The 22,182-nt window shown below is 42.9% G+C and overlaps 1 protein-coding gene and 1 pseudogene across 2 annotated transcripts in view; one reads left to right on the top strand and one right to left on the bottom strand.

The window, feature by feature from the left end:
- Positions 1-5,603, bottom strand: part of LOC306637698 — a 72,172-nt pseudogene extending 66,569 nt beyond the window's left edge. The window contains exons 1-2 of the transcript in view: positions 5,499-5,603; positions 4,519-4,622 (exon numbers count right to left, since the gene is read on the bottom strand). The product of the transcript in view is annotated as an uncharacterized misc_RNA (transcript). The remainder of the gene's footprint in view (positions 1-4,518; positions 4,623-5,498) is intronic.
- A 4,973-nt stretch (positions 5,604-10,576) lies between these two features.
- Positions 10,577-21,398, top strand: LOC306637742 (arylacetamide deacetylase-like). Its single transcript, XM_079100522.1, has 5 exons — positions 10,577-10,858; positions 13,484-13,706; positions 14,636-14,705; positions 18,088-18,259; positions 20,159-21,398. The coding sequence occupies exons 1-5, from the start codon at positions 10,721-10,723 to the stop codon at positions 20,753-20,755; spliced, it is 1,200 nt and encodes a 399-aa protein (XP_078956648.1). The 5' UTR covers positions 10,577-10,720; the 3' UTR covers positions 20,756-21,398.
- Positions 21,399-22,182: the final 784 nt, after the last annotated feature.

Genomic DNA, 22,182 nt, shown 5'->3' with positions numbered 1-22,182 from the left:
GATTTCTGTTTTTATTTTTTGTGCTGTGGGAGTCATGTTAAGGAAGTCTGGTCCTAAGCCAATATGACAAAGATTTGGACCTACTTTTTTTTCTGTAAGGTACAGGGTCTCTGGTCTGATTCCAAGATCCTTGATCCATTTTGAGTTGAGTTTTGTGCAGGGTGAGAGATAGGGGTTTAGTTTCATTCTGTTGCATATGTATTTCCAGTTTTCCCAGCACCATTTTTTGATCAGGCTATCTTTTCTCCATTGTATGTTTTTTGGCACTTTTGTCTAGTATGAGAAAATTGTATTTATGTGGGTTTGTCTCTCTGTCCTCTATTCTGTACCATTGGTCTACCTGTTTTGGTGCCAATAGCATGCTATTCTTGTTACTATTGCTTTGTAGTAAAGTTGAAGTTCTAGTATTGTGATACCCCCTGCTTCACTATTCATGCTAAGGATTGCTTTAGCTATTCTGGGTTTCTTATTCTTCCAGATGAATTTCATGATTGCTTTCTCTATTTCTATGAGGTACATCATTGGGATTTTAATTGAAATTGCATTGAACTTGTATAGCACTTTTGGTAGTATGGCCATTTTGACAATATTAATTCTGCCTATCCAAGAACATGGGAGATCTTTCCGTCTTCTTAGGTTTTCTTTCATTTCTTTCTTTAGTGTTCTGTAGTTCTCATTGTAGAGGTCTTTCACCTCTTTTGTTAGATTGATTCCCAAGTTTTTTTTTTTTTTTTGTTTTTTGATGCTATTGTGAATGGGGTAGTTTTCCTAAATTCTCTTTCAGAGGATTAATCACTTATGAATAAAAATGCATTAGATTTATGAGCATTGATTTTATATCCTGCTACTTTACTGAATTCATTTATGAGTTCTAGAGGTTTTCTGGTGGAATTTTTTTGGCTCCTCTAAATATATAATCATGTCATCAGTGAAATAGGGATAGTTTGAGTTCTTCTTTTCCTATTCATATCCCTTTAATCTCTTTGGTTTGTCTAATTGCTCTGGCCAGAGTCTCAAGAACGATGTTGAATAGAAGTGTTGAAAGAGGGCATCCCTGCCCTGTTCCAGTTTTTAGGGGGAATGCTTTCAGTTTTTCACCATTTAGAATGATATTAGCCATGGGCTTAGCATAAATGGCCTTTACAATGTTAAGGAATGTTCCCACTATCCCTATTTTTTCTAGTGTTTTGAGCATGAAGGGGTGCTGTATTTCATCAAATGCTTTTTATGCATCTATGGAAATAATCATGTGATTCTTAACTTAAAGTCTGTTGATATGGTGAATGACATTTATTGATTTCCTGATGTTGAACCAACCTTGCATCCCTGGGATAAAACCCACTTGATCTGGTACACTATTTTTTAATATGTTTTTGTATGCGATTTGCTAAAAATTTGTTAAGAATTTTTACATCTATGTTCATTAGGGATATTGGTCTGAAATTTTCTTTCCTCAATGTGTCTCTGTCTGGTTTAGGTATCAGTGTGATATTGGCTTCATAGAATGAGTTTGGAAGAATACCCTCCTTTTCTATTTCATGGAACACTTTGAGGAGTATTGGAATGAGCTCTTCTTTGAAGGTCTTGTAGAATTTGGCTGAGAATCCATCTGGTCCTGAACTTTTCTTTGTTGGTAAGTTTTTGATGACTTCTTCTATTTCATTGCTTGAAATCAATCTATTTAAATTGCATATGTCCTCCTGATTCAGTTTGGGTAGATCATATGTCTCTAGAAACCTGTTGATGTCTTTGAGATTTTCTATTTTGTTGGAGTATAGATTTTCAAAATAGCCTCTAATTATGTTTTGTATTTCAAAAGTGTCTGTCATGATATTTCCTTTTTCATTCTGAATTTTAGTAATTTGAGTTTTTTCTCGCCTTCTCTTTTTAGTGTGGCTAAGGGTTTATCAATTTTGTTTTTCAAAGAACCAACTTTTTATTTTGTCAATTTTTTCAATTGTTTCTTTTGTTTCAGTTTCATTGATTTCAGCTCTGATTTGAACTATTCAGCTCTGATTTAACTATATAGTAGTCTTCTACTACTTTTGGTGTTGTTGAAAAAGTCTGTTCTTCTTTTTCTAGGGCTTTGAGCTGTAGTGTTAGGTCGTTTATTTGTTGACTTTTTCTTCTTTTATTGAATGCACTCAATGAAATGAATTTTCCTCTTAGTATTGCTTTCATAGTGTCCCAGAGTTTTGATATGTTGCATCTTTGTTCTCGTTTACCTCTAAGAATTTTTTTATTTCCCCCCTGATGTCTTCTGTTATCCTTGCATCATTCAATAGTGTATTATTTAATCTCCAGGTGTTGGAGTAGTTTCTGTTTTTTATTTTGTCATTGATTTCTAATTTCATTCCATTATGATCTGATAGAATACAAGGTAGTATCTCTTTTTGTATTTTCTAGGAGTAGCTTTGTGGCATAACATATGGTCTATTTTAGAGAAGGATCCATGTGCTGCTGAGAAGAAGGTGTATTCGCTCATTGATAGATGGAATATTCTATATAAGTCTGTTAAGTCTAAATTATTGATTGTGTTATTGAGAGCTATGGTTTCTTTGTTCAATTTTTGTTTGGAGGATCTGTCCAGTAGTGAGAGAGGTGTGTTAAAATCACCTAATATTATTGTGTTGTGGTCTATTTGATTTCTGGAATTGAGAAGCATTTGTTTGACATACATGGATGAGTCATTGTTTGGGGCATAGGTATTTATGATTGTTATGTCTTGCTGACTTATGGTTCCCTTAAGCAGTATTGAAATGTCCTTCTTTATCCCTTCTGACTAACTTTGGCTTGAAGTCCACTTTATCTGATATGAGGATGGATACCCCTGCTTTTGTACTGAGTCCGTATGAGTGGTATGTTTTTCCCCATCTTTTCACCTTTAGTCTGTGGGTATTTTTTTCTATGAGATGAGTCTCTTGAAGGCTGCATATTGTTGGGTCTTTCTTTTTAATCCAATTTGCAAGTCTGTGTCTTTTGATTGATGAGTTCAGGTCATTAACATTCAGGATTATTATTATCATATGATTTATATTCCTGGTCATTTTGGCTTTTTTTTTTTGACAAAGTGATATATTTTCGTCTAGGTATATTTGATGGAAACTTTTTGACTTTCTGCCCTTCAATCAATAAGACATTATAAATTGACTTGGTTTCTCCTTTATTTGGCTATTCCTTTAGTATAGTTCCTCCCTTTGCTGACTTACATCATTGGTTTTCATTCCTTCCTCATGGAACATTTTGCTGAGAATGTTCTATAGTGCTGGCTTTCTATTTTTAAATTCTTTTAGCTTTTGTTTATCATGGAAGGATTTTATTTCATCATCAAATTTGAAGGTAAGTTTTGCTGGGTATAAGATTCTTGGTTGGCATCCATTTTCTTTCAGGGCTTGAAAAATGTTGTTTCAGGCCCTTCTAGCTTTTAGGGTCTGGGTTGAGAAATATGCTGATATGCATACTGGTTTCCCCCGAATGTAATTTGATTTTTTTTCTCTCACAGCCTTTAAAATTCTGTCTTTATTTTGTATGTTAGGTATTTTCATTATAATGTGCCTTGGTGTGGGTCTGTTGTAATTTTGTACATTTGGTGTCCTATGAATCTTATATTTGATTTTCCATTTCATTCTTCAGATTTGGGAAATTTCCTCATATTATTTCATTGACTAGATTGTTCATTCCTTTCATTTGTTTCTCTGTGCCTTCCTCAATCCCAATAATTCTTAAATTTGGCCTTTTCATGATATCCCATAATTCTTGTAGATTCTGTTCATGATTTCTTACCATCTTCCCTGTTTGGTCAACTTTATTTTCAAGATTAAATATTTTGTCTTCAATATCTGAGCTTCTGTCTTCCAGGTGTTCTATCCTATTGGTTATGCTTTCTATGGAGTTTTTAATTTGGTTTATTGTTTTCTTCATTTCAAGAATTTCTGTTTTTTTTTTTTTCAAAATCTCTCTTTACTGAAATGATTCTTTGCTTCCTGCATTTGCTTTTTTAACAGTTGATTGGTGCGATCATTCAATGTCTGCATTTGCTCTCTTATCTCATCATGTGCTTCCCTGATCGTTTTGATTATGTACATTCTGAACTCCCTTTCTGACATTTCTTCTGGCATGCTGTCATTAGATTTTATCGATGTAGCATCTAGGTTTGTTTGGGACATTTTCTTCCCTTGTTTTCTCTTTTGCTCAGTTATCTTCCCCTCTAGGAGTGCAAATCTGAGGTATTACAGTTTCCTCCCATTGACTTATAGTGTCCCTGAAGGTTTCCAATAACTCACCTCCTAGCCTTCAGTAGCCTGAAGTCTTGGAGGAACTTGATAATGCAGTGACCCAAAAAGGATGCTGCCCCTCAAGGGGTGGTGGCCTCCAGGTGGGGTATATTCCCTGCCAGTGGGCAGAGGTGCCTCCACGTACTGACAGATGGTCAACCACAGGGGCATTAGACTGTGGGCTGGGGCCCGGCTGGTCTGGGCCTGGGTCTCTGGTCCTACCTCCCCAGCGTGGAAGTCTCACCTGGCAGCTCTGTGCTGCTCTTGGCTCTCTCCATATTTCTTCTTCTTAAATCTGTGGTGAGGGGGCAGCCACGTGAAGTTGAGGTTGCTTATCTCTGACAGGTTCTGGGTGGCAAACCAGGCTGTGACTCAGAGGTCTAGGGGCAGGTATCTGTTTTTAAAGGAATACACAGTGACACACTATGATATGCATTTTAAGTATATCTTATCACTTAAAAATTGTAATTTAAAAATTGTTATGATTCCAGGATACAGGTAAAGAAGGAGCAAGTCAAAGCGATATTTCTTAACAAAGATAGTATTTAAACCTGAGATTTTGTCTTAGGAACCCTTATTATTATTCACTTTGGTAATTAGAATTAACTAAAAAATCTAATGACAGCAATTTTGTGCTCAAGATTTCAACTTTAATTTTATTTAAATATTGTCTTTTTTTAAAAAGAAGATTATACTCTGTAATCAAATGCCTTTAATCCCAGGGATGCAAGATTGATCCAAAATATGCAAAATCAATAAATGAAATATATGCTAATCAATAAATGAATTTACCACCTAAGTAGAGTTAAAGCTAAGACTCTCACGGCCTTGCAGGCCACGGCAGGTGCTGCCGGTGTCTTAGGGCACATCACGCATCCCGTGGAGGGACAGATGCAAAGCTGAGCCATCACCCCCAGGACAAATGGAGCCCAAGGCAGCATATCGGTGACAGCAGAGCACATTGTCAGTCCTGCAGGCTGAACTTCAGGAGGTGCTGGGTAGGGCCTTTTACCTGTGTATGAACCACAGCACGTCCATACCCTGCAGGTGAGGCCCCTACACTGCCCAGTGCTTCTGACGCTCAGAGCTCTAGCTACGAACCCTGCGTGGACAGCGGTGGCTGTGGACCAGAGGCAGACACTGTCTGGTTCTGTATTGGTGCAGGCCAGTGTAGCAAGTGCTGAGCTACACACTGCTGGTTGATGGTAGCTGTGACGCACCCACAGTGATGCCCACCGACAGCAGTGCTGGGTATGGGGGCGAGTTCTGTGGCAAGAGCTCTGGGAGGCGGCCACCAGCAACCGGTGGCACAGGGCACGTGGCAGCCATGCCTCTGAGTAGCCGGGGAATGGTGCAGTGGACGCTTTGGCTAGGGTTCGGTGGTTGAAAGGGGCACCTTCCGCTGACGTGGCTGGCCTGCACTGCTGCCTGAAGCATGCAGACAGGAGAACCAGCTGAGCATTGCCCAAAAGCAGGCCTGCCTGGAACGTGGAGCCTCCTGGTCGGGTGCCTGCCAGGCCTGTGGAGCGGGTACTCCGGAGTCTCCACACCCTCCATGCCTCAGAGGCACAGCCAGCCTGGTGATGTGTGGACGTGTCTCTTCAACACGATGGCAGGCTGGCCCTTTCCTGAGGTGGAAAGGGCCATGTTTGCCTTAATGGCCGTTGGTGCAACCTCACGCTTACTGTCCACCTCCCTAATAGCCCTGTGAAACAGGGTGCTTCCATTTGCACCCTGACAGGGCTACGACTTTGTATGGCCTGCCTGTCACATAGAGAGTGGTCAGGTCAGCCATTCACATGTCGGATGTGCAGCGAGGGGAAACTCAGGTAGGGACTCAGTGGAAGCGCAGGCCTGGACACCCGCAGGCTGCAGGCCTGGTAGAGATGAAATGGCCACCTACTAGGCCTCAGGACTGCAGCTGGCCCACTGTCCTGGAGGGTGGGCGTAGCCCCCGTGGGCAGTGTGGGCCCTGAATGAGCACCACCCATGAGGGATGAGCTCCTGTGGGGCTTTGCTGCCCGGCTCAGTGGCCCCAGGACAGTCCAGGAGCCCACAAGCGTGCTGTACTCAAGGATGGGTTTGGGAAGCAAGGGGACGTTCTTCTGCCTGCTCCCACTGGATTGAGTCGAAGGAACTGTGGATTGGACATGGCCCTGGATGATGAATCCCCCCCGCATCGGGTGACCCTGTTAGTTCCACGGAGGAAAGGCTTGTACTGTGACCTCCATGTGGTGCCATGGGTGACCAGTGAATGTGACTTGACCAGATCCCCTAGGGCGGACACAGATTTCAAAGGAGGCATTTGTTATTTCCCTGTGGCTGAGTGTAAGTGCCCTTGTGCTGGTGCACACGGAGTCTGCTCAGGTTCAAGACCAGACTAGAAGGTAGTCTCATGGCCACTGCACTTTCCCAGGACTCGAGGCTGACATGCATCCTCCTGACAGATGTGACTTGCCTCTAACTGCTTTCTCCTTTCACCCAGAGGTGTGTCCTCACCAACACCTTTGTGACTTGGATGCACACCTACGCCAGAGTAGCAAACACCTCTGCCTGCCAGGTGCACTGAAGTGCCTGCGGGTTCTGCCGTCTACCCTGGCAAATCCAGACTGCATCCCTGGACGAGTGGACATGCTGGGAAAGACATTCATTGCTACCCGAGTATGGGCTGGAACTGGGCTGGTTTTCAGTAATGCCAGGCAGTCCTGCTGGGCAGCGTGTACTGTTTTGTGGTCTGTGGATGCAGGGCTCTGCCCTCCCTGCTCGGGGTCATGGTGGAGGACACCAACCACATAGATGGTATGGCAAGGAACCCTAAAACGGTTGGACTGTAGAGCAGGCCCAGGTGGCTATAGTTAGGCTCCCTCACCGGGGCTTCTGGTGAACTATGTTTTTATATGTAGCCAAGGTCCCCAAATCAGGTGTTCAGGAGCATCTGTACTCGAGGTCAAGAACGTCTGCTTGTGAGCATGCGCTCTCTGTGTACCCTGTGGGAACCACGCTTCTCTGTCTGGGCTTCTATAAAACAGGCCTCTGGAGGGACTCAAGCCTAGGGGCTTCTGCTGCCTTGGAATAAAGCATGTCTACCATCCCAACTGTGCCTTGTGTCTTCTTTCACCTGCCAGGATCCCAAACCCGTTTCCCAAAGTCTGAGCCCCTAAAGGACACCAAACGACTGCTTCAAATGCTTCTGATTTACCTAAAGGCCCAGGGCTTTCTGGAGTATTTGCAATGCTAAGTATATCCACCTTTTTCTGAGTAAAATTTGAAAGCATCATTATAAAATTCATGTTTCTTGACTTCTCCTTTGTTGTAATTGCTTCAGAAGATAAACTAAGAGGGATGTGTGGAGAGAAGATTGGTATATATAATTTTGACCACTAGGTGTACGATACAGTTTTTATTGTATGGTCTATATTGGCACATGGAGAGTGAAATCTTGCCGAATGTAGCTAACAGAAGGGATCGAGCTAGATAGTGGTCTACACGATGTCAGAACTTACAAAAAAAAGAATCTCAGAGATTGGCTGCTGTGAGTAGCTGCTAGAATTCCTGGGGACAAGTGGACAGGAAGGAAGAAGCAGTGACTCAGGAGCCAGGTGTGCAGAGGGACTTCGGGCCCACGTGGCTGCTGCTGATCGCACCTTCTGGGAGTGATGGACAGGCCCTGCCCAAGTCCAGAAGGATGCTGGAGCCTGCACTGTCTGACTGTGGTAAAGGCTTCTGAGGGAGTCTGAAGTATCAACTCAACTCTTCTCCTTTGCTGTCTTCCACTCTCCTGCTGGGGCCTACCACTGGTAGAAATTAACAGAATTCAAAGGTAACAAATTCGGGAAGCATAGCTTGCAGAAATTCATCTCCACAATGAAAGAGAGGAATGTAGAACGGTGGGTTATAATCAGAGCTATAGAAATGATATTGCTCACTGTTAAAAATTAAAGTAAATATAAAATGTTTTTGCAAATCGAACACACAGCCAAACAAATAAACTTGACCATGCATCACACTGGTAGCATTACAGTGCAGGATGAATTTCTAGAGGCCTTATTGAGTATCTGACTCAAGTAGATGAATTTAAGGCAGGAACATCCTTTGCTGATATTACTGATTATAGTGATATTTGTATTAATATTTTGAGAATTTATATTTTTATGTAAAGCAAATATGAGATAATATCAGCAATCAAATTTTCATGGTACCAGTATTGAAAAACTACAGGTAAGGGGTGGTAAGACAAATGAAAATACAGACCATCTTGTTCTCAAGAGAACATTGAGGAACAAAGGTACAATTTCACATTTAAGAAACAGAGTTTCCCTTAGTAATATGAAATAATAACAGCAGAACAGGAAAATGAGCTGTATGCTTTTGGTCAGTTAATCAAATTTTATGAGTGGGATCTGAGCAACTTTTAGTATGTGCACAGTGTCAGCTCATCAACCCTCATGAGGAAGATTAAAGGAGACAACCAAACAATATTGTCGATGCTAGCGATCATCGTCACTACCGGAACTTTATTTACCTGGAGGAACGGGATGACTGGAGTCCTCAGAGGACAGATATCAAGTGGCTCCCTCAATGGTAAAGCCATAATCAGGAGTCATAGGAAGGTCAAGCCCAGCGCAGTGGCACATGCCTGTAATCCCAGCCACTAGGGAGGCTGGGATAGGAGGATGGAGGAAAAAAGAAAAAAAGCCAGCCTCAGCAAAAGTGAGGTGCTAAGCAACTCAGTGAGACCCTGTCTCTAAATGAAATACAAAATAGGGCTGGGGAGGTGCTCAGTGGTCGAGTGCCCCTGCGGTCAATCCCTGGTGACCCCCCTGCCAAAAAAAAAAAAAAAAAAACCCATGCCATGGAAACGGTGGTGATGACCACAAGTGTGTTGCATTCATTTTAAAGTCTTCTTTAGTATTGTCACTAATTGCTTTTATAGCCAAAATGAATGCATAGGAGTACCAAAGTGCCCATCAAATTTCATCCATGTTCTCAGAATGCTGCTTTAAAGATGAGACATTTGAAGTGCTTTAAAGTTTTCAAAATTTTGTGTGTCATTTTTCTGTTTTGCAACATTAGTACATGGGATTTCAGTAATATGAAAACAAACTGTCCACTTGAAAAACTACATGTAATTGTAGAAATTAAGAAATCGAGGGGAAATCTTATGGTGTCAGACTTAAACATCGTTGAGTTTGTGTTTTTCTAATCTGTACTTTCTAGCTCTGTATACTAAAATGGCTTAGCATCAGTACGAATAGTTACAAGGTTTTCTCTTCTACTTTCATTCCCTGCTTAAGGAAATCAGGTCTTCTTGAAAAAAAAAAAAAGTGATTAATTGCAGACCTTGAGCAAGAAAGATGTATTAGAAGCAGAAAAATGATAGGGTAGAAAACACACAAATGTGTCCACAGCACGGGCGTCAGCAGCGTGGGATGTCATTGTTATTATTATTATCTTCTTTTTGTTTTTTCCATTGTAGAACACACACACACACACACACACACACACACACACACACACATGCAGGGCCTTGGGGGACCACGTCTCTAAAAAGCTTTGACCTCTCTTAGTTACCTAAATTGTTCTCGCTCTAATACTTGAAGTTATATGACCCTGGTCAAGTTATCTAGCCCTTTAAAACTCATTTCACTCATTTAGAGGAAAACAATAATATCGATCCCATAGACTTTTCATTCAGACTCATTTAAAGTGTGTATGGAAGTCCCTTAGCATAGGGTCTGGATGGCATGATAAGTAATCAGTAAGTCTCATTATGACTGTTATCATTACTATCATCATTAGTTTTCATAACGCCTCTCAAGAAATTATCTTAACTAATTGCCAATATTTCTGCCCCTGCAAGGTGGTGTAAATTCTGTAGAGGTGAAAACAATGGCCATTTTGTTTCCTAGGCTCTCAACACTTCAAAAACTATGTTCGCAGGGCAGGGGCTGGAGCTCAGCCCTTCCCTGGCATGCATGAGGTCCTGGGTTCCAACCCTACTACCACAAAAAAAAAAAAAAAAAAATAGAGTAAAAGTATGTTTATTGGTCTTCCCACATTCCACGATGAGCTCTTTTACAAGATTCTGCATCCCGTATGTGTCCTGTGGATGATTTTATTAGAATTAAAGAACGTTTTTCAGCACGATTGCTCAACACACTTGCCAAAACAGATGAGAGTGGATCACTGACACTTTTGCCAGGTTTCCTGTCACTCATTAAACACTGAGCTTTCCTGTCACTCATTAAACACTGAGCTTGCTCCCACTGGGATCGGTGCTGGGTCACCTGGTGGGGCCTCCTCAGCCAAGCGCACACCTTCCCATTCAGAAGGCAAAGGGCAGCTCCTGAGTGGAGCTGCAGAAACTGGCCGGCACAGCTCCGCTGCAGGCGCCGCTGGGGAGGTGCTTTCCTGTTCTGAAGACAGCGAGGCAAACAGGCAGCAGCATGGGAAGAAGGGCGTGGTGCCTCCTGCTCCTGGGGGTCCTGGCTGCATATTATATCTACACGCCGCTCCCAGAGAATATGGAGGAGCCGTGGAAGCTGATGCTGATTGACACATCTCTGAGAACCTTTGTACATTTGGTAAGTCTGCAATTTGATGAATTCTGACTGGCACGTGCCACCACTTGATCTGAAGAAGTTAGATTTACAAGATTCTCTTCTTTTGATTGAGTGATTCATCTTTTAAAATTAAGTGCTGTGACTTTTGACTGTTCATTACTTAGAAACACAGCTTGTTCTTTCCTGTCGTATTTCATCTATTGCAATTCTCTTCACGAACATCAAGAACAGTAAGCGAGGGGTCACTTGGGTAGGCATCCTGAAAAGACGATTCATTCAGGTAGCATTAAGTCAAGACGCTGGCTGTCCTTTGAACTGCTTACCTTGGGTGTGAGCTGGTATTTAAATCTAAAAAAGAAACCAGGGCTGTCTGCCTGTGGGCAGGGCTTCTCCACAGACTTCCCTGTACTCTCCTTCAGGTTTCAGGGTACAGAATGAGGGTACACACGGGTTCCCAGCGAAACCCCACACAGGCAGCCTCGGCGGCCGTGTCCAGGGTGGCCCTGATGGACATAATGTGCAGAAATGGAAGGGACATCCCTGCTGTGTTAGAGGAACTGGCTCCTTGCCAGAATGGCTGGGTGCCCCAGACAAGGTAGAGCCCCCTCCTGCACCCCAGGTAGGTTTGCCCATAGTTTTTCATTTTTATTTCCTTTATTCTTAAAGTTCTGTTTTCAGAACATTTGCTTCTCACTTATTCCACTCTTGAAATCTGTCAGGCACACAAGGATCAGCGTGGGAGAGAAAATAAATTAAAACCAAATGAATGAATGGTTTCAGATCCTGAGAACTGCCTCGAAAGAGAGGAGTGAGGGGAAAGCGGAACCGGGGCGGGCGTTAGGAGCAGGCCCGTGTTTACGACCAGCGGAGCCCATGTGAAGAGGGGTCTGCCTCTCAGGAACCACGGGGAGGATGTGCAGAGAGAGTTCCCGGCAGAGAGCCAAGCGCAGACAGGCCCGGCTCAGGAAGTCATGCAAAGCATCCGCGTGTGATGGGAAAAGGCTGTGGTTTAATTTGGAGAGCTTAGGTGTCATACCAGGCAGGCAGCCCGGCCCAGGTAGTGACAGCTGATTTAATTCCACATGTAACACAGAGCCAGCCAAGTTTCAAGAAGGGGACATTTCTTCCTGGTATTTGGTCTCTCTGTACTATAATTCATGACCTTTGATATTTTTCATTGAGTTATGCTATTAATAATTTTTATTATTCATTTAAACAATCACATGCATGTTTTTGAAATTTTTTCTTCCTCTTTGGTAGTCTTTGGGTTTTATTTTGCCTTCTACCCGTGATTTATGAATAAAATATATTTGCAGAGTTCCCAAAGGGTGCACATTTCAAGTTATTGTAATGTATTTTCTTATTCCTGAATTACCTGTTGTTTATTTGTTTGTCATGATAAATTATGCTCCAATTCATCTGTCTTTTCCTGATTCATTTGGCTGGCTTCCCTCAAATGCCTGGCAATCTTTGAGTATGCATTCATGTATTTTATTAAAAATTGTGCTATGAATCAAGAGTCAAACTACAGGGTTTAGAATATTTGTGATGAATGATTCCTAGCTGTGCAATCTGGGGCTGCTTATTTAACTTCTCTGGGCTCATTTCCTCACCTCTGGAGTGGGTGTGATAATATTACCTGCCCCATGCAGGCAAGCTGTCATTACTGAGATTAAAGTGAAACGGAAAAGAACCAACCCTTTTTTTCTGACCTGACCCCATGGTATACTTGCTTATCATGTTTTCTTCTCAGCCTCCTGAAGGGGAATCTGTGTTGACAGTGTGGTAGGACCTTCCTGCGTCCCTGACCATGACCCTGATGTATAACAGGATGAGATGTCTAATCAAACTATTCTCCCATGTAATCAAAATATCTGTCTCTACAGGGTCTTTCTGACCTACATGTGCCTCAATTCTTCTCGTGAGTTTCGCCTTTATAAACCCTGTACTTCCAAAATTCAGGCGCTGGGAGTTCTTTGGGGCACTAGCCTGCTCCCAGCCCCGCTTGCCTGGCATGTGCATTAAGGGACCTTTTCCGCTCAGTCGGGCTCAGTATGCGTGCTGGTTTGTGACTGCAGGTGGCTTCCCCCTTCCTCTCCTCCATTCCCTCCCTCCCAACCCGCCTCCCAGGCCCTGGGCCTCCAGCCTTAGAGCCCTGCGTTGCCCAGCTCCATAGCACCTCTGCTGGAATTGACTCTTCCTTTTTAAATTTTGTTGGGTTAAATTCTTATGGGACATGGCCTCTCTTTCAAGAGTGGTTAAAATCGTACCTCCTGCTGGCTGACCACATGCAGCTCTGTCACCGCAAGTAGGTGATTTTGCAAGGCTTACTGATCTGGCTTTTGCCTTTACCTGAGAGGTTCCTGGGAAAGGGATTCGTCCTGTTCATCTCTGGAACCCCAGAGCTTCGAAACAGACTCACTTTACGGCATAAGGACTAACCGGATGCCTTTCTTCCTTTTGACAACTGCTGGAGGCTCGGCCTCTGCACTTCTGTTTCTTCTGAAAGGACAAAGGAGATCCTCGTGCCAGGATTTGGCCTCTTTCATTTGAGCTAATTAGGGATCAGTGCAGATGTACATGTTCATAAATCTCTTTAACGTTTGGAACTTGAACTCCAAAGATGTGTGTGAATTTCATTTTTAGGGGACATTTGTCGAGTTTCTGGGACTTTGCCACTTTTTTGATTTGTTCATGAGCACAATGAGCCTTCGAGAAGCCCCACCAACTTCAGATGAAAACGTCACCGTGACTGACACGAAATTCAACAACATTCCTGTCCGCGTGTACGTGCCCAGGAGGAAGCCGGACACCCAGAGGAGGGGTGTGTTTTACATCCACGGAGGAGGCTGGAGCTTGGGAAGTGCTGGTAAGTGACACAGCTGGCGCACAGCCTTCTGTGGGGACATTACCATCTCTCCCGAATGCTCTTGCTCTGACCTCCTGGCAAAGTTTTGCTCTTGCTTGAAGCTTCAAATTCCCCTTCCCACATCTGCCTGTCTTCATCCGCCCAGGTGGATGTGGAGGTGAAAGCTCTCCTATCTGCTGAGCCACTTTAAGAATCAAACTCTCTCCTGCTGTCACCCCCATGGGTATCACAGGCCCTCTCACGGGCTAATCCACTCACTCACACAGTTACGATCCTAAGAACTCTGAGGGAGTCTTTGAACTGACAAGATTCTTCATGGAGCTTATTTTCAAACCTGCAATCAGTTGATATGTTAATAATTCAGTATTATAAAGGGAGAGATGTAGGATATCATAGGCCAGAATCATCAGAATTGTGTGCAAAGATCTCAAATCTCTTGACACATAGATTTGTAGTAAAAAAAAGAAATATATTTAGAAGTGAGCACACTGAGATAAAGGTCAGAGGACTGAGGAAGGCACTCAACCCACTTAGTCCCAGAGTACGCGATGTTCACCTGTTTACCTTCAGTGAACATGGATCAGCGGACGTGGAGGCGGGGCTGGGTCTCTGTCAAGAGCTCTGAGCTTCAGAGGAAGAACACCTTGGTCCAGATGAGAGTGCCACCTTAGGCAGATGTGGGACGTAGGCAGAGAGAACCTGCAATGGGGCCACCGTCCTGTTTCTGCAGGACGCCCGGGAGGGTGAGCACAGGGCCCTGAGACTCTGGTCGCGGTGTGGGGGTGGTTCTGAGGGTAGTGCACCTTGCATTCGCTCCCCATTGCTCTGAAGGCAGCACCTGGACAGGTCCCGGAACAGAGAATGAGCCCAGGGGTCAACATAACGACCCTCCCTTACCTGTCCATTCTCACGTCCTGCTTTTATTTCAGCTTTAAAAAACTACGACCTGCCCTCAAGATGGACAGCAGAGAGGCTGGACGCTGTCGTCGTATCGACCAAGTAAGAGCTGGGCTGCTCTGTCACGGCTTTGGGCCTTCAGGGCAAGCCTCTCCCCACTGCCCTGCCTGGCCCTGCATTGTGTCCTCAGAGGACACTGAGCAGGCCACCAAGAGCAAAGGAGGGACCTATCTGATTAGCACTGGGGAAAAGAGTGTGTGTGTGTGTGTGTGTGTGTGTGTGTGTGTGTGTGTGTGTGTGTGGCTGTTGGCCAGGAAGGAAAAGATGAAAGGAAAGAGTTTTCTCTCAAAAGTTTAAATTGCATTATCCGTGGACATAATGACTTTCGCTGCATCACCTTTTGATTCGAGTTCCTAGTCTTGAAGTTCATCTTCAAAGAATATCATAATGGTCCTCCCTCAGAGGGTCACTGTGAAGACCAAGAGATAGCAGCCCTAAAACGGACTTCCCTGGTGCCTCACCCTGGAGGAGGCTGAAACATTACACTTCACTCTCGAATCGAACAAATAAAGTCAGGTAGTGTAAAATGGTATGTTAGAGCAAAGATCCATGTTTGAAAACAACATTCACAGCCAGTAAAATCGGGAGTGAACTAGGTAGACTCCTGCCAGAGCCTACAGCTATTTAAAAGAAGGAAAAGTTGAGAAATAGCATTCTTGACCATTTGTCAAGTGAAACCCTATTACCAGACAGTGGCAGCACAGGAATGCTCAATTTGTTTGTAAGTGACCACTAATAAATACAGTAACTAGAATAGTACCTTGTAAAACGTAATTGGGAATCCAATCAACTTTACCTTAAAGATGGTTTTCTTAATGACAAGTTGGGCAAAAACATGAGATGTGCCTGTGTTTGATTCATGGGGATAACTGATCAACCTCAAAATCTAAAAGATACAGTCTTACATTTCATGCAAATTAATGCCTTGCCTTGAATACACTCTTATACTAAATGCCAACTCTCACTCCAAAAAGATGGATGATTTTGGTTCTATGAAAATTAAAATAGCCAATAAGCACAGGAAAATACGTTACACATCAGTAGTCATTAGGGAAGAGCAAGTCGGACCCACGGGAGATACCGCGTGGCACCCACGAGGGTGGTCACAGCAAAGGCAGATGCCAAGAAGTGCTGCTGAGACCCTCTGCACCAGAGGGGATGCAGAGCGGGCACTTGGGGAGATCGCCTGGGACTTCCTCAGACTGCAGACTACGGCCCCTGCCCGGCGACTCCAGTGCTAACAACATACACAAGGAAAGTGGAAACGCGCTCAGAGCAGCATCGCTCATTCCTCGGTCTCTTCCATCCACCAACGTGTGGGTAGGTGAGAGCAGCATGTCCACACGACCAACACGGAGTCACTACCGGGGCGGGCTGTGCCTGCACCCGTGGGAGACGTCATGCCAAGTCAAAGACCCGGGCTCAGAAGCCACCGTAGTGGAATTTCCAGAATAGACAGATCTTCAGAAACCAGAAGCAGATTAGCCCTGGCCCAGCGATGGAACCCAGGGGTCAGGGAAATGGGAAGTGACTACCCACGGGGCAGGTTGGTTGCCTCTCATCCTGTCTCTTCTCTTTTTTTCTTTCTTTCTTTCTTTCTGCTAGTGATGAAAATGTCTAAACTCGATGCAGAAATGGTTCACAACTCTTTGAATATACTGAAAGTCACTGAATGACACAATTTAAATAGGTACATTTATAGTAAATTTATTAATTATATCTCAATAAAGTGATTATATTAAAGTTAAGAACTTACGTTATTTAAAAGACATTAATACAAGTCTTTCATCATCTGTATTTATATGTGTGTACATACATAAATGCCAAAACACATATTGTTTTTTCTTATCTAAAATACAAAAATACTAGGGGGAGATACTGGGAAATGAAATTGACTGAATTATGTACATGTGCCAATATGTCAATGAATATTATTATCATGTTTAATTATACAGCACCAAAAATTTAATTTAAAAACCAAAAGTTTTAAGTACCATATACATAAACGGAATGAATATTAAGTACATGACACTAAATTGTACTTCACTTAACTCTAGATCTCAACTGACATTATACGATGTAACTGTTAGTCATCAATATATTAGGATAACACTGAACAGCTTTTGTATTTCATTCCCTTTGATTAAAATATGGTTTTGTTTCAAATAAAAGTTTAAAAAACCAAAATATATAAAAACCTGACTTTAAAAGACAGCTTACCGAAAAGGATATCCAAACTGTCAATAAACAAAGGAATAGTTAGTGTACATCAGGGAAACACCAATCAAATGCATTAGGTGTACTTCTATCCCTGGAGCTATGGCTGAAATGAGAAAGACGGACGACCAGAGGCTGGGAAGAACACACATCAGCAGCCTCTTTTATGAACCTGTGGTTTGAGAATACCCTGGTTAACTCCTTAGCAAAACTTTTTGACAATATAAAGTAAGGCTAAATATATACATATATTTAAATATACATTAAAACTCCATAACCATCAATGCAGGTATATGTCACCAAGAAAGACATACTGGAATGTTCAGAGCAGCACTGTTTGTGAGAGGTCCACCTGCAAGCACTTCCTCAGAGCCTTTTTAAAATACTTCTGCTTTGGGCTGGGCGGTGGCTCAGTGGTAGGGCCCTCGCTTTGCACGTGTGAGGCACTGGGTTCCATCCTCAGCACCACATAAAAATAAATATATTAAAGAAAGATATTGTGTCTATTTAAAACTGAAAAGTATTTTAAAGATACTTATACTTTATAAAATACTTATTTATGTATCATCTATTTATTTGTGGCAAGATCTTGGAACAGGACACCTACTTTCTTAAGGAGCTTTTATGCGACCAGTACATCACAGCTGACCCTGTGTGCATTGAGCCCCAGAACTTCCCAGGCTGCTCGGCTGAATCCACCAATCAGTAATGCTCATTTCGCCCTCTCCACAGCTGCTGGAAAGCAGCATTGTACTCTTTGATTTCACGAATTTGGCCTTTCGGATGCTTTAGACTAGTGGAACCGTGCAACATCGACCCCTCTGTGGCTAGCCTATCACACGCTACTGTGAAAACAAGCTGCGATCTATCCACACGGTGCAGCACTGTGCAGCACCCAGCAGTGCAGACGAGGCTCAAAGGCATGCTGACCGCTGACACCCAGGCACACCCGTAGGGGTGCATGCCCACCAAGGGCAAAAGCAGGCGCAACCAACCGGTGCTGTTGTGTGGCTACCATGGAGTCAAAGAGAATAACTAGAAGGTGTGTGGGCGCTGGCAAGGTCCTGCTTCCTGACCTGGGTGCTGGTCGATGGCTGTGCTCGGTTTGAAACCTCAAGAGTTGCACACTTTGGTGAACTTCTGGTGTCTACACTATACTTTCATAAACTTTAAAAAGTGACATGAAAATCATGTTTTCTCTGCATAGCTACAGATTAGCACCTCAGTATCGCTTCCCAATCCAATTTGAAGACGTATACAATGCCTTAAAGTGGTTTCTGCAGAAAAACATCCTTGAAGAGTACGGTGTGGACCCCAGGAGGATCGCTGTGTCTGGAGACAGCGCAGGAGGGAATCTGGCTGCCGCGGTGACCCTACAGGTTTGGTGCTGGTCATTTCTCTGTGTTTTTTAAAATCAACTGCTTATAAACAGATTGAATACACATATTAAAACACGTCTGCAAATGTAAAGGTAGTATTCTTGGGAAACATTAAAGAAAATATTGAAAACAAGCCTCAAACATCACTATGTCAATTTCTACTCCTGTCACAGATATTTCTTACTTAATGAAATGAGAGTTTTTTATATAATTCCTTGATTAAAAATTCTATATATTGCATCAGTAAAATAATATACTAGTTAGATGAATGACATAACATGAGTCCAGAAATGATTTTGCAAACCTTTCAGAGATTCAGCTATACTAAGTAATCTTCAGTAGAGTTGTCCTCTGTTGCTGGAATAATCACAGTAGTTTTAGAAAATCATTAACACACTCCCAGATTCCTATGCTGTTTACAAACCAGAAATATGAAGATGTCGAAGGATTTCTTTGCATACATATGTAAAATCAGATATATTTGTCCATTACTTAATAATGATAACACTGTAATAATAGTAAATAGCCTTTTAATTCCATACTATATGTAGAATAGATTCTGTTTTTATACCAAAGGAAACATTGCTATTAATTGTATAAAATCTAAATTATTTTTCAGTGCAGTGGTGAGAAGAAGGGGAAGCTATCTATCAACTACATCTGTACTAGTTTAGATTTTATTAGCTGACTTTTAATTATAAACTTTGAACTTAAAGTAATTTAACAACAACACCATTATTCATGTTAGATAGATTTATATAAATGTTTCAGCTTCTAGAGTCTATTGAATGCCATTTTCAGAAGGAAAGACTGTTTTATTTGGGTTTTACAGTGACCATAATATAAAACAAGTATTTGATACTGTAGATTTCTAATCAAACTGCGGGTTTTTTAATGTAGTCAAAAAAGCCCTTCATTAGATATCAGGAGATGTGAGTTTTCTTGAGATGCAGCAACTTCTAGATGTCTTGACTGGGTCTTTTTATCTCTCTAAGCATCCATTTCCTCATTTACAAGGAAAAATGAACTTTCAAAAGTTCACACAATTGTTTTGAAAACCACACACATAAATTTATATTAAAAATATCCATCAACCTCTAATGATATTTACAAATGGTCTCCAAAATATCCAAAAAGGTATTTCATCACTATAGTTAAAATATAGATACATATCCACAATGCGCCAAATATTTCTATACATCCAATGTCTATATTTTATATCAAAGTTTAAATATATATTTTACAGCCTAATATGAATTTTGGAAGCTTGTAAATGTACATTTTAAAGTATATAATTTCAAAAAATAAAACACCTTGTGAAAATCCTTTATGGATCACTTTTTTGGCACACTCTGATACTTGCACCTTCCTCTCTTCAGACGACCCATCTTTACAAAGGTTAGTGCATTCGGCTTGAAATAGAAGATGAGTGCAAACGAAAGGAAGCCTGCCCAAATCTCCTAGGGCCACCTGCCACTGCTGCATCAGGGCCAAGTCAGAAGTCCTTGTTAAGGGACGCTTTCTCTGTGCGGCAACCCTGTGGACACACTAGTGGACGGGTCGGCTTTTATATTAGCAGAGAGGGAGTGAGGCGACACAGAGTTCGCTGTCACTCTTGGAGGAAAGGCACCACATGAACCTACCAGGTCTTGTTGAGATTTTTTGCCCTATAAGGATGAGAGGCCGGTGGATTTCCGAAAGTCCAATACATGCTTTAACTCAGGAGCATCTAGTTCTAGAAACCCATGATGAATATTTGCAAGTTTGTCGAGATGGTATATTCCAGTTATTACTGAAGTTGTTTTCGAGACGATTCATTTGCACACGCTGTCTTGTTACAGTTATTTCATTGCTTTCAAATGAAAATAATGAGCGCTGCCGATCTTAATTCTTCCTTAGCTCTCCGACGACCCCGAGGCCCCGCTCAGACCCAAGACGCAGTCTCTGATTTACCCGGCCCTGCAGGCCCTGGATATGGACACGCCCTCGTTCCGGGAGAACGCACACGTGCCCATCCTGCCGCGGTCTCTGCTGGTCCGGTTCTGGAACGAGTACCTCGGCGGGGACAGGGCCGTGGAGCAAGCCATGCTCTGCAACCGGCACGTGCCCGAGGAGGCGGGCCCCCTGCTGGGGCGGGTCAACTGGAGCTCCCTGCTCCCCCAGCGGTTCCTAAAGGGACACGCTTACCGGGCCCCGACCTTCGGGAGCTCCGAGCTCGCCAGAAAGTACCCCGGCTTCCTGGACGTGAGGGCGGCGCCCCTGCTGGCGGATGACCGCAGGCTGCGGGGCCTGCCGCGGACCCACGTGGTCACCTGTCAGTATGACATCCTGCGCGATGAGGGGTTCATGTTCGTGCGCCGACTGAGCGACGCGGGGGTCCCGGTGACCCACAGCCACGTGGAGGACGGCTTCCACGGGGCACTGTCTCTCCCGGAGCTCAAAATTTGCTCCAGGATGTTGGATGAGTACTTGAGTTGGCTAGAGGAGAATCTATAGGAAAACAGACGCGCCATCAAAGTAGACCGAATCTCGGAAAACCCGCACTGGGGGATTGGGTCTTTCTTGGAATGGTCCACTTCAAGTTCACAGGTAGTATGATTCTTCCTGTGATGGTCGCTTTACGCTTCTCTTTCTTTCAGAGGTTTCAGCCTTTTTTTTTTACATTGTTTGGTGCTGCTTCTGACATTTCTCCTCTTTAAGTTACTAATCTTACTTTTTGAATATCTTGTGTGTGTGTTGGCTACTATGTACAATTGCACGAAGATAATATAAGAAAACATTGCCATTCAGAGAAAGGTCAAGATTTATTCAAAGAACATTTAGGGTTTGAAGCACCTCAGGTGAGGTGAACTGAGGGCCAGTGTCCTCAGCACAAAGCCATTTACTTCCACTGCCAGTTGCTCCTCTCTGAAGCACCTCTAGAATCCAGGCACCAAAGGCCTCACTGTTCAATACTGATAATCATGGCAGTACTCTGAGGAATTAGCTGCTTTGTGTTTGGGAGAGGGAGAGAAGTTGGAGTTCAGTAAAGACTGAAGCAATCTTTAGAGTGGACAATGACTTAGTCACAGGCAAAGAATATAGATGTGCATGTAGCCGACCAGCAATAGAAAACCTACATACAATTAATCTGTGACAAGCCCCTTTGCAACGACCTTGAGCTTTGTAATGCATCCCAGTTAGGAGGAAGCACCGTCCCAGGTGTTCCAGAAAGGTGCAAGGAGCGCCATGCAGTCACAGACACCAGACTTCCCTCTGTCCCTCGCCACCCTCAGTGCATGCTTTTGTGTTTATACTTATAATTATGGCCCTTCTGAGGAACACCTGAACAGTCTAGGCAGAGAGGGGGTAAGCAAGAGATGCACAGCCAATGCCACTCCATTTTATCAGGAAAATGGTAGCAATTCTAGAAACTCTAAACCATAGATTTGTTATATTTCATTTCCCAGGACAGTGCCACAAGAAATTTTGCAAAACAGAGTTTTGTAATTCGGAAAATTATAGATTCTTATGTGAAGAAATAAAATAGTAAGAGGCAATTGACAGAACATGCCACGCACAGCAATAGCAATACCTTGTTAAATAACAATCATGGAATAATTACTTTCTGAATAAGTACGTGGATAAGTTGATATTTAGCAGGAAATGCAATAAATAAGAATATAAGTTGGATGTATGGTTCCAAATTTCTGTACTGATTACAAACACAAAAAATGTGTTCATGGCTTTGAAATCAACTCATGAATTATCCATGGCTGGTCCTTGATATCTTTGCATCTTGCCCTTCTCCGTGGTAGGACATGATCACTTACAAGCAAACAGCTTTTGAACCAGAGAGCTGACCACTCAAAAGTCATCTGTAATGTTTTCACACTAAACACATAATTTTCACAATTAAAGTCATGAGGGCATAACTCAGATCA

The sequence above is a fragment of the Sciurus vulgaris genome (genome assembly GCF_902686455.1).
Source record: "Sciurus vulgaris genome assembly, chromosome: 10".
Lineage (NCBI taxonomy): Eukaryota > Metazoa > Chordata > Mammalia > Rodentia > Sciuridae > Sciurus > Sciurus vulgaris.
This window is presented reverse-complemented; position numbering and strand designations above follow the sequence as displayed.

Excerpts from the sequence above, each read along its gene's own strand:
- LOC306637742 (XM_079100522.1), top strand. The coding sequence starts at position 10,721 with ATGGGAAGAAGGGCGTGGTGCCTCCTGCTCCTGGGGGTCCTGGCTGCA. Across the intron at positions 10,859-13,483 it reads TGAGAACCTTTGTACATTTG|GGGACATTTGTCGAGTTTCT; the intron begins GTAAGTCTGCAA and ends TTTCATTTTTAG. Across the intron at positions 14,706-18,087 it reads GCTGTCGTCGTATCGACCAA|CTACAGATTAGCACCTCAGT; the intron begins GTAAGAGCTGGG and ends TTCTCTGCATAG.